The sequence below is a fragment of the Erpetoichthys calabaricus genome, chromosome 4 (genome assembly GCF_900747795.2).
Source record: "Erpetoichthys calabaricus chromosome 4, fErpCal1.3, whole genome shotgun sequence".
Lineage (NCBI taxonomy): Eukaryota > Metazoa > Chordata > Cladistia > Polypteriformes > Polypteridae > Erpetoichthys > Erpetoichthys calabaricus.
Genome location: NC_041397.2, coordinates 268,645,049 through 268,663,097, shown reverse-complemented (window position 1 = coordinate 268,663,097; position 18,049 = coordinate 268,645,049). Strand labels below are relative to the sequence as shown.

At 37.1% G+C, this 18,049-nt stretch overlaps 1 protein-coding gene across 4 annotated transcripts in view; it reads left to right on the top strand.

The window, feature by feature from the left end:
• gsk3ba (glycogen synthase kinase 3 beta, genome duplicate a) overlaps window positions 1-18,049 on the top strand; it is a 259,902-nt gene that overhangs the window by 218,623 nt on the left and 23,230 nt on the right. For all 4 annotated transcript variants that reach the window (XM_051926207.1, XM_051926208.1, XM_028800773.2 and 1 more), the window contains exon 5: window positions 8,095-8,225. In XM_051926207.1, the coding sequence (XP_051782167.1) occupies window positions 8,095-8,225 (131 nt within the window). The remainder of the gene's footprint in view (window positions 1-8,094; window positions 8,226-18,049) is intronic.

Below are 18,049 nucleotides of genomic sequence, written 5' to 3'. Positions count from 1 at the left end.
TCCATCCATCCATCCATCCATTTTCCAACCCGCTGAATCCGAACACAGGGTCACGGGGGGTCTGCTGGAGCCAATCCCAGCCAACACAGGGCACAAGGCAGGAACCAATCCCGGGCAGGGTGCCAACCCACCGCAGAGATACATATATATATATATATATATAATGTGTGTGTATGTATGTGTGTGTATATATATATATATATATATATATATATATATATATGTATGTTTGTGTATGTATGTGTATATATGTGGATGTGTATATGTAGATATGTATATATATGTTTTCGTAACCTCTTTAACACACTACTTCTCCGCTGCGAAGCACGGGTATTTTGCTAGTTTTTAATAAACTGACAGCGCAAAACCAACTTGTTTTATATGAAAAATTCTTTAATCAAAAACAATCTATAGACAGCTCATCAAAATTGATGTTGTCACGCAATAAATTTCTTCACTCCTCAATATATCACAACCTATGCGAAATCTCAAATTTCAGGAAAGTAACTGCCTAACAAGCTTTGTTATGTGGTGAAAACATTTGCATTGTAAGTAAAATGACCGCATTTTTATTTAGAAACAATGAATGTTATCAATCGTCTTCTATAATACGCTACCGTGGCTGTTCGTTTGTCTGTCCAGGATTTTAAATCACCTGTAGCTCGCAAACCGTTTCACCTATTGACTTGAAATTTGGTACACATATACTACGTGACGTCTACTATACGCTTTCGGGGTGATGATTTGTATTACTCTTTTCATTTTTATTTTATTTTATTTTATTGTTGAATCAACTCTCAGCACCGCGCAGCAGGGCAGCCGTGCGGCGCATGCGTATATGCGCCGTTCTCATTCCCCACCACCTTCGCTAATCATTCTTGTGGCAGATTGAAGACTTAAGTGCCAGCTTAAGTGAAAAATTAAAGAAAATGTACTAAGTAATTGCAACACAAAAACTAACTTAATCAGTTTTAACGTGAAAAGATGCCAACGAAAGAAGAGAAGCAGTGAGCTGTTGGGGTGGAGAAAAGAAGAGCTGCTCAGGAAGCAGCAAGCGCATCAACCTCTGAGCAAACGAATGCTAAACAGAGACAGAGAAAGCGGATGAAAACTAGGAATGCTCAAGTCAAGTGTATTCACTGCACGTTATCGTGCAGTACGCCATTACTGGTAATATATAAAAGTTATCGATTATAATGAAAAATCATCAGATTACATCGTAATGTCAGCATGAAAAAAATGACCGCATCTCCAAGCGTGTAAATAGTAGGGTAAAATACTTATGTAAGACCGTAAGAGTGCTTCCCCTTTGAAAAATCAGCCGTCATTTTGTAAACAATATTGAAGACCAATTTGAGACATGAAGAACATGCTTAAGTAGACAGTTTCTGCACGAAGTACATACCCAAATGTTTAAAATTTGAAAGTAGTGGTAAAGATGTGCCCTGCACAGCACACATAATTCTTTTTTCTCTTGTCTCTTGCACTTGTCCGCGGACAACTGAAACCAGAAATACACGCTTGTCCGACGGTCAGTTTACCTGTGTCGGACGAGTCGGGCATTGGATTACCACACCCCTGCCTGCTTTTGTTTCGTGAAGTAGCTGCGCATGTTGTGGGGCTATCACAGACAATGTCAGCGTGGCTTCTTCAGACATTGTTTGTTGCCTCTTTTAATGGCTTGAGGGCTGCAGCAACTTCTTCTGCGTTGGCGACGTCTGTTTCGTCTAGTGTGCAGATGCCGGCTCCACATTTTCTTACCTCAGCAGAGAGAAGTGCAGCGCAAATGGCTGGTTGTTGCTCCAGGAATCTATCGATCATGTTGAACGCACTATTCCATCTTGTAGCCACGTCCGTTGTCAACTTGTGTGGTGCCAGCTCCAGAAGTTTCTGTTTCTGTTTAAAGACATGATTTGCGGTGGCACTGTGATGAAAAAATCCGGTAATTCTCCGAATTTTCCCCAGCAGACGTGAAATAGACAGCACCTTCAGAGCTCTCTGTGCCGCGAGGTTGATGGTATATGCGAAACATTTAACGTGTTGAAAGTTTCCCAGCTGTGCAGCAGCTAGCATGTTAGCAGCGTTATCGGTAATAATTGCCAGGTCAGTGGTTGTGAGCTGCCATTCCTGTGCAACAGACTGAATGTTCTCCTTTATATGTGCGGCTGTGTGGCTTTCATTTATTGCTGTAGTTTGTAAAACTCGCGACTCAAGCTCCCAGTTGTCTGTAATATAGTGAGCGGTAAAGGTTACATACGACTGGACCGCCCTTGATGTCCATGCATCGCATGTTAAGGCTACTCTTGTTGCTTTCTTCAACGTTTCCGCTACTTTTTTCTTCGTCTCTTCGTGTAACAGAGATATCGCTTTTTCAGCAAAAAGCTGACGGCTTGGTATAGCGTATCTAGGCTCAACTGTTTTCAGCATGTACCGAAAGCCTTCATTTTCAACAACGCTGTAGGGACACAGATCTTTGGAAATAAAACCGGCTATGGATTGAGTTATTTTCTTTGCCCGTTCAGAGTTGGTTGGAAGTTTGCAACATTGATGCAGAGTGTGTTGGTCTCCTGGAATGTTTCTTACTTTTGCCTGAACTTCATTTGCATCCTGTGGATGATGATGTGCCATGTGAGTCCTGAGGTTCGTAGTGTTTCCAAAATATTTGATTTTAGCTTTACAAAGCTTGCATATGACACGAGTTTTATCAATCTCTTTCTTGCCATCAATGTTGTAGAATCCAAAATGTACCCAAACGTCTGCCTTAAATGAGTACGGGGCAGATTGAATATTCTTTTCCACTGCGTTTTACATGGCTCGTCCATCGCATGCTTGCGCGTGCGCGCACTCACTTTCTTCTTACTCACACCAAGGATTACTATCTGAGCAGAAACTGGCATAGCGCCATCTATAGGATTGACAAACTCCTATCTGGAAAAATAGTTAAACTCGCGCCGTTATAAAATGGGAAATATGAATCGATTTTGTGTCCTGTATGAATCGATTTTGAATCGGTAGAGATAAAATTGTGATTCTTTTGCGAATCAATTTTTTTGCACACCCCTATGATGGACCCCCGAACAGACTTTTCCAGTGAGGCTGAGGAGTGTGATCCCTCTGTAGTTGGAACACACCCTCCGGTCCCCCTTCTTAAAGAGGGGGACCACCACCCCGGTCTGCCAATCCAGAGGCACTGTCCCTGATGTCCATCCTTATCAGTTACACAAATGGCAATGTAACTAGTGTCTAAATGTTCCCATGGTGGAAACAATGCTTCCCATTCCTTACAACAAAGGCATTCATCCTCTATGGTCTTTATTTGACATTTTCTACTGGTGCATCATTGGTTGCTGGTTGTCTAGAGCCTTGTTATGATCTTTTCTTTTATTTCCAATGATGTAACATTTTTTTCTCTGATCTTCAATCTTTTGGGCTCCTCATCAGTGTATTTTGGCTTGTACAGATAGAATTCCAACAATGAACAGATAAAATTCCAATAATGAAGCTAAATGTATCCTTGTCTTCATGGTGGGAGTGGAGTGTGCGATATGTATCGTCTATGATGATATCTTAATTGTTGTTTTAATGATGTGTGAGCTGAAGTTGTCGAATATGTCACTCACTTTACAAAAAACAATCAACAACACACCTTGAGAGTCTCATGTAACCTAACAGGATAGACTACTGTGTGTGCGCACATAGCGAGTATATAGGCTTACATGGTCAGGGCATAGCTACCTAAAAATGAGTGATTAACAGCCCCACAGTTTCTGTCATTTGATTTAATTGCAAGACATAGGTCATCATCACTTGCATTAAGGTGGTTTACCTTTGAAAAGACTGATGTTGCTCAAAAGACGTTAATCTGCAAACTATTATCGGAAATTGGTTGTCGTTAAAGACAGTTCAACAACTTTGTTTCACCATCTGCGAACTAACAACCACATAGAATATCAAGAATATGAAAAGCTTCAGGGATTCATCTGTCCACGACAGCTCTTAATCACCCATGGTACAAGCACAAAAACATACTCGGCAAAGTTAAAGTGCCATACTACAAGAAAAGTAAAGGATGGTATGATAATGGCTGTGAGAAGATCGCATGGTTTGCATGACAACAGATAGTGGACCTAACATTCTGCACTACTGATTAACTGAATGAGGCTTCCTTGTTTTGGACATAAGCTTTATATTGCCATTGATGAGTAATTTGGGTTTCTATTTAAAATACAATTTAAGTGAAATTGATCTACTTTGGAGTGCTATAGGTGTCGGACAAAAAAAAAAATCTTTCTTTCTTTTTATTTCCGTAAGAAGCATATGACTATTGGGTGCGCTTTATTTTGCAAGCCGTCTCTGATGGGGGACCTCGATTCCAAAGCACATTATACAGTTCTTTTAAATGCTCACACAGATCCCCACCTCCTCACCCTGGTCCATTCTGCCCCTGTGGCTGCAGAAGTTGGGGCATGTGATGACACAAGGGAGTGAGCAAAAAAGAAAAAAATCTTTTGGCAGCTATTTCAAAAAAACCCTGGAATACAGAAAAAGCAAGTCTCTGCCCACTGCCAGAAAAAAGACATCAAAATCTGCTTGATGATACCTGAGGTAGACAGTGATCCACTTGAGTAGTGGAAAACACAAGAAGTACATTTCCCCAAATTGAGGAAACTTGCAAAAAAGTACTTGTGCAGCCCTTCTGAGAGGATTTTCAACACCTGAGGAAATGTTGTAACATGTTACCATTCTGCTGTGAACAGACTGGTGTTTTCTTTCACACAACCTGAAGTTTCCTTAGTAGAGTTTTACAATTGTTTTATTTTTTCTGATATTTGTGTGATGCTGGACAGAACTTTGTTAGTAATGTGTTTAAGAATGTTATTCGTTTGAGTTTTCTTATATCTTTGTGGAATATGACAGTTTGAATGTTTACAAATGCTATAGTTTTTTTTTTCCTGTGCAGTATTTGACAGAACTTTGCATTTTTACACTTTAGTACAGTATGTTAAGATTTTTGTTCTTTCTTGTATGTTGCACAATTCACCTTACAGCAGAACCGTTTGTTTTTCCGGACCTCATGTTCATGCTCTGTAGTTCAGTTATGATTAGTATTTTGTTCCTTTTGGATTCATATCTTGTTTACATTAAGGGTAAGTGTCCTTTTAAAAATGCCCTCATTTATAATAATTTTGTTGTTCTTAGTGCAATTTTTGTGAAATCCTGTAGGCCACTTCGAAATGGTTTACACATGCGTGCAATGTTTGATCACAGTAATACTTTGGTGATTTTAATGTTTTTGTTTTATATTGCTTTAGTTTTAAGTAAATAATTAAGACCTGTATTCTATAACTGTTGTTTCCATTAATCGTATTAGTAAGCTACAATTACAGTTGTGCTTGAAAGTTTGTGAACCCTTTAAAATTTTCTATATTTCTGCATAAATAAACATCGTCAGATTTTCACTCAAGTCCTAAAAGTAGATAAAGAGAAACCAGTTAAACAAATGAGACAAATATATTATACTTGGTCATTTATTTATTGAGGAAAATGATCGAATATTACATATTTGTGAGTGGCAAAGTATGTGAACCTCTAGGATTAGCAGTTAGTTTGAAGATGAAATTAGTCAGGTGTTTTCAATCAATGGGATGACAATCAGGTGTGAGTGGGCACCCTGTGTTGTTTAAAGAAAAGAGATCTATCAAAGTCTGCTCTTCACAACACATTAGTGGAAGTGTATCATGGCACAAACAAAGGAGATTTCTGAGGACCTCAGAAAAAGAGTTGTTGATGCTCATCAGGCTGGAAAAGTTTACAAAACCATCTCTAAAGAGTTTGGACTCCACCAATTCACAGTCAGATTGTGTACAAATGGAGGAAATTCAAGACCATTGTTACCCACCCCAGGAGTGGTCGACCAACAAAGATCACTCCAAGAGCAAGGCGTGTAATAGTCGGCGAGGACCCATGGGTAACTTCTAAGCAACTGAAGGCCTCTCTCACATTGGCTAATGTTCATGAGTCCACCATCAGGAGAACACTGAACAACAATGGTGTACATAGCAGGGTTGCAAGGAGAAAGCCACTGCTCTCCAAAAAAAACATTGCTGCTCGTCTGCAGTTTGCTAAAGATCACGTGGACAAACCAGAAGGCTATTGGAAGAATGTTTTGTGGATGGATGAGACCAAAATAGAACTTTTTGGTTTAAGTGAAAAGCGTTATGTTTGGAGAAAGGAAAACGCTGCATTCCGGCATAAGAACCTTGTCCCATCTGTGAAACATGGTGGTGGTAGTATCATGGTTTGGGCCTGTTTTGCTGCATCTGGGCCAGGACGGCTTGCCTTCATTGATGGAATAATGAATTCTGAATTATATCAGATAATTCTAAAGGAAAATGTCAGGACATCTGTCCATGAACTGAATCTCAAGAGAAGGTGGGTCATGCAGCAAGACAACGACCCTAAGCACACTAACCATTCTTTGGTAGAACGACTTAAGAAGAATAAAGTTAATGTTTTGGAATGGCCAAGTCAAAGTCCTGACCGTAATCCAATCGAAATGTTGTGGAAGGACCTGAAGCGAGCAGTTAATGTGAGGAAGACCACTAACCTCCCAGAGTTGAAGCTGTTCTGTACAGAGGAATGGGCTAAAATTCCTCCAAGCCGGTGTGCAGGACTGATCAACAGTTACTGGAAATGTTTAGTTGCAGTTATTGCTGCAAAGGGGGGATCACACCAGATACTGAAAGCAAAGGTTCACATACTTTTGCCACTCACAAATATGTAATATTCGATAATTTTCCTTAATAAATAAATGACCAAGTATAATATTCTTGTCTCATTTGTTTAACTGGTTTCTCCTTATCTACTTTTAGTACTTGAGTGAAAATCTGATGATGTTTTAGGTCATATTTATGCAGAAATATGGAAAATTCTAAAGGGTTCACAAACTTTCAAGCACAACTGTAATATCCTACTAACAAGACCAAGCTAGACCAATAAGACTTTTACAAACATTTTTAAAGGATGCAAAATATCACCTAATTATTTTTATCGTCAAAGTCCCAGAAAAATATCGAGATGTAATTATTTGCCAATTTTGCACACCCCTAATACATGGACTGTTTATTTGCCTAAATCTAAAGAAAAATCAAACCCAAATTGCTCAGATTACTCTTGTTAGAACTATGGCAAATGCAGTATTCACAAAAAGTGCTACTTGAACAATCGTTATGGAGAGAAATAAGCAAAGAGATGAAAATAAAATGAATACAATATTTAACAATATGCATGCAATCTTAATATACAGTCAACACTCATGAACATTATTCACTTGAAAACTAACATATTCGGTGTATCAATAGTTTTTGTTTTCACATTTGTGCTGACACCATAGACAGCATTTTAAAATGCATGAACAGGCATGATTTAAAAAAAAAAAAAAAAAAAAAAATTTTTTTTAATTCTTTACTTTAGAACACAATACAAATGTGACCTTATCCTCTAATGAGAAACAAGTGCAGTTTTGGCCTATATAGTTTCCATTCCAGTTGTTCAGGGATGTCATAAGGGTGAGTGATTTCGGTAGGTGATTGGTGAGGGTTTGTCCTGCTGTTAATTTTTTTTTCTTTGCCGACAAGTTGAGCATTATTACCAAATATTGTTTTCTGTAAAACCTAAGTGTGTTGTTGTTAAATGTCAATAAAAATTTGGCTCAAAAAATCCTTGATTAAAGTGACAAAAGAAATTGTAAAGAAATGTAAGGCTTCACATTATGTGGAAGTTAAGAGATTAATGTTGCCATAATGTGGGTTAGTCATATTGTGCAATTGAAGGTCATTCAAGGCATATTAGAATGCTATGCACATTCCTTTGGCTAATCTACAGTATCTTTGGAAGAGAAAAATGCCCTTTTCTGACCATACTTAAAGAAATACTGTACAGCTGAAGAAGTTCACAGGAAAGCATATCAAAGCTAAAACCGTTTCTGTTCCTGTTTTCTTTTAGAAGGAAAAATCCCAAACAAAGCACGTAAGTCTCTTATTAAATAGCGTGCAAGTGATTAACTCCTTAACTCTTCTTCTTTTTATTTTTCAGTTGTATATGTATCAGTTGTTCCGAAGTTTAGCGTATATCCATTCCTTTGGAATCTGTCATCGAGACATAAAACCCCAAAACCTACTGCTCGACCCAGAAACTGCTGTTTTGAAGTTGTGTGATTTTGGAAGGTAATATATTTTAAAAATTAGTTTTTTTTTTGTTATTAATTTTGATATGGAGTGTTGCTTCCATAAAAGGTAAAAGGTAAAAAAAAAAAAAATCAACACAATTATTGATAATGTTTGTATGCAAATAGTTACTTTTTTGCCTTTTTTTCTAATACTCAATCACCACATCTTACCTGAAATAGTCACCTGTGTATTCTTCATGGAAAGAAAACTTCTAACACTTGGTTTTAAAGCTAAATCTAGACAGTTCTGTCACACAGTTGGCACATGGATCTGTTGCTCATTTGGCATAACAAGTGGTGTTTATTTGATAGAACTGTCACAAAAAGTGATTCACAAGATTTTAAAAGATCACGGTACAGTCATGCACCAATTTACATTGACTAAGTTAAGGTGATTTGTACTTATTGCCAAAGGCTAAGAAAAACAATAGGGTAATAATGTTCCAGAAGTTCCCAAAACCAGCCACAGTAGTAAATTAAAGTGCTTTCAAACTCTGGAAGTCTTGGTATCTTTTCTGCCACTTGTGAACACATTTGAAAAAAGGCAGATGGTAAACAACTATATGAAACTGCTATGCAATTGAATGGCACAACGTACTCAGTCTAATGGCATAATCAACTAATAAATAGGGGTGATCATTAACAGCATTTTAAATAATTGATTATTATTGATAATGTTGATTAGTTGTTGCAACTCTAATATTAGTAATGCTAGCTATAGAAGTATCACTATTTTTACATCCAGTTATAGTCACAGATTTTGATGATAGATTGTCCTGTCTCAATCTACTTCCATTACTATGTGGATGAACCAGACAATACACTTATTTCTTTCAAACTGATTTTAGGCATTTTTAATGTGGCAAAGAGTAAATATAATGCATTAGGATAGGTTTGTAAGTGTGGAGATAGTTGAGGACATGTGGGGCAGGTTTAAAACTGTTTTGCATATAATGCAGTGCAAGTTTATCCTAAAATTTAGGAGCAGTAGGGAACTGAAGAAAACTGCAGTGGATAAATAAGGAGCTGAAAAAGAAGTTACTAAAAATGCTAAATAAGGTGCTTGCTGTTTTATGGCCAACCATCCATACTTATGGCCAAAGCCATAGGAAAACAATATGGTAATTATGTTCTACAAATTGCTAAAACCAGCTGCAAGAGGCCACAAAGGCCATATGCCTTTTGTTTATCCCGTATTGTAGCAGTGCTGCCAGCCATAGAATGATGCACTCTGTAGAGAAGAAGTGGTGGAGCTGCAGAGGCTGCAATCTCTCTGCTCTCTTCCTTTCTTTACTAATGCCACAAACAAAAAATTGCCACGAACTAGCTAGGTATTTTAAAAAACACATTGCATTGACAGAGTTTCTGTCTTCAGGACCCTGATTTGCCATGTCTCACAGCCTTTTTGTTTGTTGAAGTCACTCTTCATGCATTTGACACATCATTGTTACAGTTCTGTGCCGATGCTTTGCACTTTTTCTTCCTTTAAGAAGCTAGAAATGTAAATACTAATAAATCTTTAGTTTTTTTTTTTATTAATTCACAAGATAATAAAAAAATGTTTAAAATAACAATGTTTTTTCTGATTCTCTGATGAGCCTTTAAGGTTTGATTTGATCAGAGCTTCTCCTCAGGGCCAATTCTTTGCATTTTGCTACCACTGTCTTACCTTATGTGGACAAGGTGTGTGGCCACAGAGAATTAGTCGCTTTCTTCTGTGTCATAGCAATAGTTAAAGTATGTGTACTGGTGACACACATCAGACCCACATAGTCTCAATTGTCATGACCTATGCACTTCGAGACTGACACTTGGCCAAATGGAGCCATAAGTTGGCACATGACTGTATTAGGAAGGCTAAAAAGCAGCTGGAGAGAAATTTTGCTTTAAAAGCAAAAGGTTACCTGTAATGCCCCAGTTCCCTCGGCTTAGCACATATCGAACTCAGAGACATTGTGTAGTTCATAGCCAAGTCCCCCCATGAGAGAATGAGACACCCAGACAAGTTTTCTGCAACATGCTAAATAACAGACTGATTTTATTAAGTTTTGTCCTTTCTTCAAATAATAAATTGCTCACTTTTAAAATTCAGATAGTCCACTCCAGTGAATGAATAAAAAAAAATATATATAAAATATATAAATCATGTCAAAAATACTGTAGTGGGAACTATTGAGGAGGTGCTAGGAATTTAGAGACTAGAGGGGGAAGTGCTGCTTAGATTAAATGAGTTGAAATATCATCGGGACCAGATGACAATTATCCTGTTGTGTTTAAGTGTTAATCAGTACACATATAAATCCTTGTAGCATATTTCTAGAAGGGCAAGAAGCTAGTAATTGTTATCCTATTATTTTTGAAAGGTAATTAGGAAAATCCAAGTAACAAAAGGCCCATAACTTAATATTCATCACAGGGAAGTTAATAAAACCAAGTGTTAAGGAAAAGATGGAGCATCACAATTTAAGAAGAGGTGTATTATTAAATATCATGAGGTCAAGCAGTGGAAATTTGTTTTATTAATATGCTAGTTCTATGAGGAAGCAATAAAAGAATATAATCAAAGAAGTGCAAATGGTATTATCTTTTTTTTCCTTTGCCATAAAATACAAGGTCAGAGCTGAGTTTATCCCCATTTCTTCCAGTGACAGGGACACTTGACTTGCAGCTACAAAACTAATGTCATTGCATGTTCCAATATACACCACTCTTGACTTGTCTAGGGGGCAACGACTTGAGCAGACTTCTTTTTACTTAGTTTTGTGGGGAGTAATGTCAACTACATTTTATTGTTCTGGACAAGACAAGTTTTACACTACTCCATGCTGATAATGCCATTTGACCGAAGATATAAAATCTCAAGGTTGGCAACTTCATAGCAGCATAATAGTGTGGTGTTTTCCACATTGATTCAGATCTGATGACATTCAAAAGAATTTTTTATTAAACTAAAATAAATGTAAGGATAAATGTATTTGCTATATCCTATATTTTCTACACTTACAGACAGCATAACAAAACTTTCAAATCTTTTTGAGCTTAATGCTTATTGTTTTGTTTATAATATAGATTGTACATTATTTTTTCCAATAGGAAAATGTAGCTTTTTACAGAAGCTCAATGTATAAGCTTTATGTTGTAGGCTGTGTTATTTACCAGTATACATAGTTTATTGTGAGTGTTTCATATATATAAAAATTTAAAATGTAATTTAAACAGTATCAAAATGAGGTGACAAGAAAAGCAACAAAAATAGATAGGGATGCTGATCATGATAATAAAAAAAAAACTCTAGATTAATAATGTTCAAATTTAAAGTTGGAAGAATAGAATTTGGAAATGCATGATAAACATTACATTCCAAAAAATGTTACCAGGAAACCTGCACTGCACTGTCCAGCTGCTTATTTCTTTCATCTGAATGCCATTTTCAGTTCAGTAGCTACGTAAATGTTTCAGTTGTTTAATAATGCACACACTTTAAATTACATGAGAAACAATTAGCATAATTATTTTATTTGTAAATATAATTGAATCCGATTCTATTGAAACAAAAGAAAGATCTGCAAGAATTTAAAAAATTCTGAAGTACTTTATTAAGTTTGTTTTAATGTATTGTTTTTACACACTGTAGCATACTGTGTTATTATTTCTTGGATGCTACACAGTTTCACAGCTGACCTATCTTCAGCTACTTTGAGCAAATGCAATTTTAATTATGATTAATATTTATTGCATTTCATTCACAACTACACATTAAGCCCGTTACAATAACGGGCACTAGAACAGTAGTGCATAATTTTTTTTTGTAAAGTAAAATAATAATAAAAATTATATAGAAACGTATATGACAATACAGTAAGTATAATTAATATTACATTTATCCTTTCCTCTGTGGCTGTTGATTGATGTGTTGTCTGTTTGAAGATCTCCTATCCTGCCTCTCTTTATTTTAGCTTGCTGTGGCATCTCTCCAGCAAGTACTGTGCAGTTCCCCAGCAAGTATTTTAATCTGTGCTGGTGTGCAGCTGATTATTGTATGTGTGGCATCTCCCCAGCAACGGATTTTATGTGCGCGAAAATAAATCTACTTTTAAAAGTCATCCTATTGTAATATCATGAAAATTCGTATATTTAGGAAAACCCCTTCAACGACTGACACTTTACACTTACTGGGCCAAGCTTCTTAATCGCAAATCTGACATCCTCAGAGTGAACACTTGCACCACAACAAACACTAATCTCACCTCTTTGGGGAAGCTGGTCTCCGCATCTCAGTACCTGATTGGATTTTTCATGCGTTATGTTTTAGGTGTTACCTCATTTACCGAAATACAATTGGATCGGCCGCACGATATTTTATAGGTCCCATCCTCTCTGTCTTGTGTGATGCATCAGGCGGCCTTTGAAGCATCTGTTAGAGGCCGGTGACTCTGCCACTCATTCCGCCCTTCCCCGGACTTCCGCCTTATCCGTAATATGCGTTTAATTTTCTGTCACAACAGTGGGCAATCAGCCAAGTCTCCCCAGGAACTAATGTGTGGCGTGCAGCTAATAATCATGGCTCTGGCTTCTCTCCAGCAAGTACTGTGCAGTTCCCCAGCAAGTATTTTAATCTGTGCTGGCGTGCAGCTGATTATTGTATGTGTGGCGTCTCCCCAGCAACGGATTTTATGTGCGCGGCCGCGAGTACCCAGTCAGCACTCACCCCAGCAATGATGTCCTTTATTAAAGAGTGCCCCGCGCATGCGCACTTCACCAGAAGACACGCACACAGGGATTTTATTAAAGAGGATGATTAAACATAATAAGTAATCATCCTCACCATTTGTTTTTGATCTTTAGGCAGACCCTTTTGCTATCACCTTTTCATACTCTGGTACATTCTGTACCCTTTAATTTTGTCCATATTGTCCAGTAGCATTATTCTTGCTACAACTGACTTTTCGCCCCTGGCCTTTCTTGTGATATCACATCATGTTTGAAGCACATTTTCCAGATGGTGCAACTGTTTGATTCAAATTGTTCTTTCCTATCCTATGCTTCTCAGCACCACCCTCCACTCCTTTGTGCAGCTTGTTCTTTTCATTGTTCTCCAAAACCATGTGTCACATGCTTCCAAACATTTTCTTAGTGTTTTTAAGTGTTTCCGCTCCATAGAGTAAAGCCTTGCATATTTCTACCATTCACTTTTTTAGTTCTATATTCATCCAGCTAATTAAGAGACTTTTCTTATTCTTGCCTTAAACAAAATCAGAAACATATGAACACTATTTCAGAACAAAGTGTTTGGAATTAATCTGGTGTAGTCACTAAAATCATTCTAGGGAGTTGGCAGCAATACTGTGTCTCTGAATTGAACTTATCTAGTTATGTCATTCGTTTGGGAGCATACTGAAAGTAGTTTGAGCCTAAGAGTATAATAAACCTGCGCTGGACACTTTGGATAGGCCCAAATCTTGTTAACTAAGTCCTTTTGTATTGAACTAAAACATGTATTATACCAGTGGAAAAAATCAAAAGAGAAAGATGTACAGTATTTCTACCCCATCCCTGCATTGAGAGCATGCTCACTAACAATTTGAAAATGTGATAAATAAATTAAAAAAAAAAAAGGTTTAGTATACAGACAAATTTCTCTGCACAGAGAGCCATACAAAGTAAACATAAATAGTGGACAGGAATGTCAGTGTACAGGGTGAGCCAAAATGAAGTACCACATTTCTCAAGGTCAGTATGCAAGGTAAGAGACAGCCAAGTGGGTTGGGGTGAGGGTAATTTGATAGGTGATTGATCCCCTGTTGTTTTCAGTCAGCAACATGCCTTGGTCCGGTGCGCCCTATGCTTTCGCTATAGAAGTGTTATTCAAAAACAACAAATCCATCATCAATCCATCAGCATTCCTCGTAACGGAGAGGTCCTAAATCGGAAAACAATTCTTCAGTGGGTGGTTAAATTTAGACAGACGGGTACAACATTGAACAGAAAATCTCCAGGCCAACCTGAAATCATCCAAGCTGTAAGGACATCATTTTTACAGTCTTGCATGAGAACGTTAATTTCCACCATACAAAATGATGGTAGTGCAGGAACTCACTGGGAGATACTGGGAGAGCTGTAGAGAGTTGTGAGCAATCATTCTGTAAACCGTTCGAGATACCATCATCATGTGCAGAGACGAGGCACATTTCCATTTGAGTGGTTCCGTAAATAAGCAGAACTTTCACTGTTATGCTGAAACCAACCATTGTGAACTTCATCAGAGACACCTGCACAGTGAGCATATTACAGTTTGGTGCACCGTTCCAGAATTTAGCATTGTAAGCCCATACTTTTTTAGGAGTGGGGGAGCAACGGTCACAGTCACTTCAGAGTGTTGCATTGAAATGCTAGAGAACTTTTTATGTCCCTAACAGGAAGAAATGGATGTGGTGGATTCCTGGTTTTAACAGAATGGAGCAACAGCTCATACGGCGCAGAGATCCATGCAAGTTTTGCGGGAGATGTTTCCAGGGATGCTGATCTCCCTTTGTGACGATATTGGGGGGCCTTCACGTTCACCTGATCTCGCTCTGTGTGATTTCTTCTTGTGGGGTTATCTCAAGTCAAAGGTATACACACACCGACCTCAAAACCTTGAAGCCCTCAAAGATGCTTTTCGCTACAAAATTGCTGCTGTTCGCCTTGAAATGGTCAAATGAGTTATGTGTGCGTTCAGAAATCATCTCTAAGTGTACTGTATTGCTAATGATTGCCACCACCTTGAAGACATCATTTTTAAAACACAGTGAAAAAAATCTGTTTTGTGTACCCTCTCTTGTGTCATAATGACATTTTTCATCTTGTAGTGTTTTTATAGAATACACGTTTGAAATGTGGTACTTCTTTTTGGCTCACCCTGTATTACGGAGCACATTCTCTCACATAAACACTTAATCTGATTTTCAGTTTCCATGGATTGAATCACTCCACAGTGATTCAATGTTTGGAGAAAGAAACGTTAAAAACACAGTGGTAGGCTGCCTGTTGTTACAAAGTCCTGGATCTGTCAGATTAATTTCTCTCAGTTTCAGTATTTCTTCTACTGTCTATTGGCTTTTTTGTTATTTCTTATATCAGATCGTGGAAAGCTATCTGTCGTAGAACATGATGCTTGTTCCATATTTGAATTGTCATTCATATTCTGTTGTGAATCACCTTTCTTTATTGTCTGTGGTCTTGAGCCTCTTTCTGAATGGTGTCTTACAGCTAACATACTTTATCTGGTATAAGTGTCAGCTGAAATAGGGTTGCATTAAAGAAAATCAGCAATTGTAGCTTTAACAGTTTAATGTACATTTAAACTTTTAGAATATGTTTCACATTGAGATAGTGAAACGTTTGTTTAAGCTTTTCTAGAATATGCCAGAGTTTCTTGATAAAGGTCCAGGTTATTTCTTCTCATTTAACAGTACAAACTGATCTAATTTTGTCACAGTCACAGGTTTACCTATTTACTCCTACCAGTGGACCGATTGTTGTAGCCTGTACTCATCTACCTGGTCCAAGATGTACCATCTTGTTGCTCTTTCAGTTTGAGTATTTCAAATCATTTATTATACATGCACTTTTTCTTTCAATATACAGTATTGTAGGAGAACATATTCTCCCTTACTATTCATTGCAGTTTCTTTCTTACAGTTTGCATCAAACCTCTGTCTTAGTGCTTGTCATACAAATGGCTTAACCAGCTGGTTTAAACAGAAAAATGCCCAGGCACGTTGTATTTGTTTCTGCATGGGCAGGTATGTCTGTGCAGCTTAACAGATTTATACATTTGTAACCATGTGAAAATATTTATTCTTGGCTATTTTAGTCAATTTGTCAGGGCAATTTTTAATTTAATTGAAGGCATAACTGAAGTGTGAAATAAACAGTGTTTTAGTGTATGTACTTAAAATGGGCAATTACATCTTAAATGTCAACACTTGGTGCAGTTTACTACAATCTCATTTCTGCCTTTGAAGTTCATTTATGTAACAGTATGGTTAATAGTTTCATGGATTTCCATACCCCTCTCTTTTAGAAAGTTTTTTGAGATGCTGTCTCCTGCTCTTGTGTTTAACTATTTAAAATTTTTAAAATGTCATTAATTCATTATTGAAGTCATTAGAATTCTTTCTTTGTAGTATGAGTTAAGTAGGTTTGAAAAGGTGATGTTTATTGTATTATATGGTGTTACATGTATATTTTTCCCCTTTAAATATTTAAGTTATTGAAAATTACATGGTCTTTTGCAGTATGCATATGATTTTCTTAAACCCAGGTACTCCATTTTAAATAAATTAAATTCTTTCACCAGGATAGATTTGCTTGATTTATATAAAATAATTTCTCAACTGAGACCCTTCACCTGTGTTCTTGACCCAGTACCAACAAGTTTTTTCAAAGAAGTTGATAGTGTTCTTGACATAGTAAATTTATCATTAGATACGGGGGTCTTTCCAGACTATTTTAAGATTGCTGTTGTTAATCCCTTGCTCAAGAAAAATAATCTTGACTCCTCTGCTTTTGAAAATTTTACACCTATTTCTAACCTGCCTTTCTTAAATAAGATCCTAGAAAAGGCAGTCATTATGCAGCTAAATGACCTGAATAAACATTCTGTTCTTGACAAGTTTCAGTCAGGTTTTAGAACAAATCACAGTACAGAAACTGCTCTAGTTAAAGTAGTAAATGACTTGCGGGTAAATGCAGACAGAGGCCGTTTATCTGTTCTCATCCTCTTGGATCTGAGTGCCGCATTTGATACCATTGATCACAATATTCTTAGAAATCGCCTTAGTCAATGGGTGGGCCTCTCTGACAGTGTCTTAAATTGGTTTGAGTCTTACCTGGCAGATAGAAAATTCTTTGTTAGTTGTGGTAATTATACTTCAAAGACACATGATATTCTATATGATGTTCCACAAGGATCTATCCTGGGTCTACTGCCCTTTTTCGATCTACATGCTTCCATTAGGTCAGATTATCTCAAGGCATAATGTGAGCTACCACAGCTATGCTGATGATACACAACTGTATTTATCAATAGCGCCTGATGACCCCAAATCTCTTGGTTCACTGACACAATGTCTGTGTTGTGTTTCTGTATGGATGAGTAGTAATTTTCTCAAACTAAATAAGGAGAAAACAGAAATTTTAGTGATTGGCAAATATGGATATTGAGAGGGTATTACAAATAAACTTGACCCATTAGACTTAAAAGTCAAGACAGAGGTAAAGAATTTAAGGGTAATTATTGACTCTTACCTAAATTTTAAATCACATATTAATCAGATTACTAGGACAGCATTTTTTTCACTTAAGAAATATAGCAAAAGTTAAATCAATTATAACTTTGCAAGATGCTGAGAAATTAGTTCACGCTTTTGTTTTCAGTCGACTAGATTACTGTAACGCACTCCTGTCAGGACTACCCAAAAAAGACCTCAATCGATTGCAACTAGTGTAGAATGCAACTGCTAGAAGCTTAACTAGGAAAAGAAAATCCGAGCACATCTCTCCAGTTTTGATGTCACTGCACTGGTTACCCGTGCCATTTAGAATTTACTTTAAAATACTGCTTATGGTTTATAAAGCCTTAAATAATCTCGCTCCATTCTATATTTCAGAATGCCTTTCACCTTACACTCCAGATGGTAACCTTAGATCTTCAAATGAGTGTCTGCTTATAATTCCAAGAGCTAAACGTAAAATAAGTGGTGAGGCAGCCTTCTGCTGTTATGCACCTAAAATCTGGAATAGCTTACCAATAGAAATTTGCCAGGTTAATACAGAGGA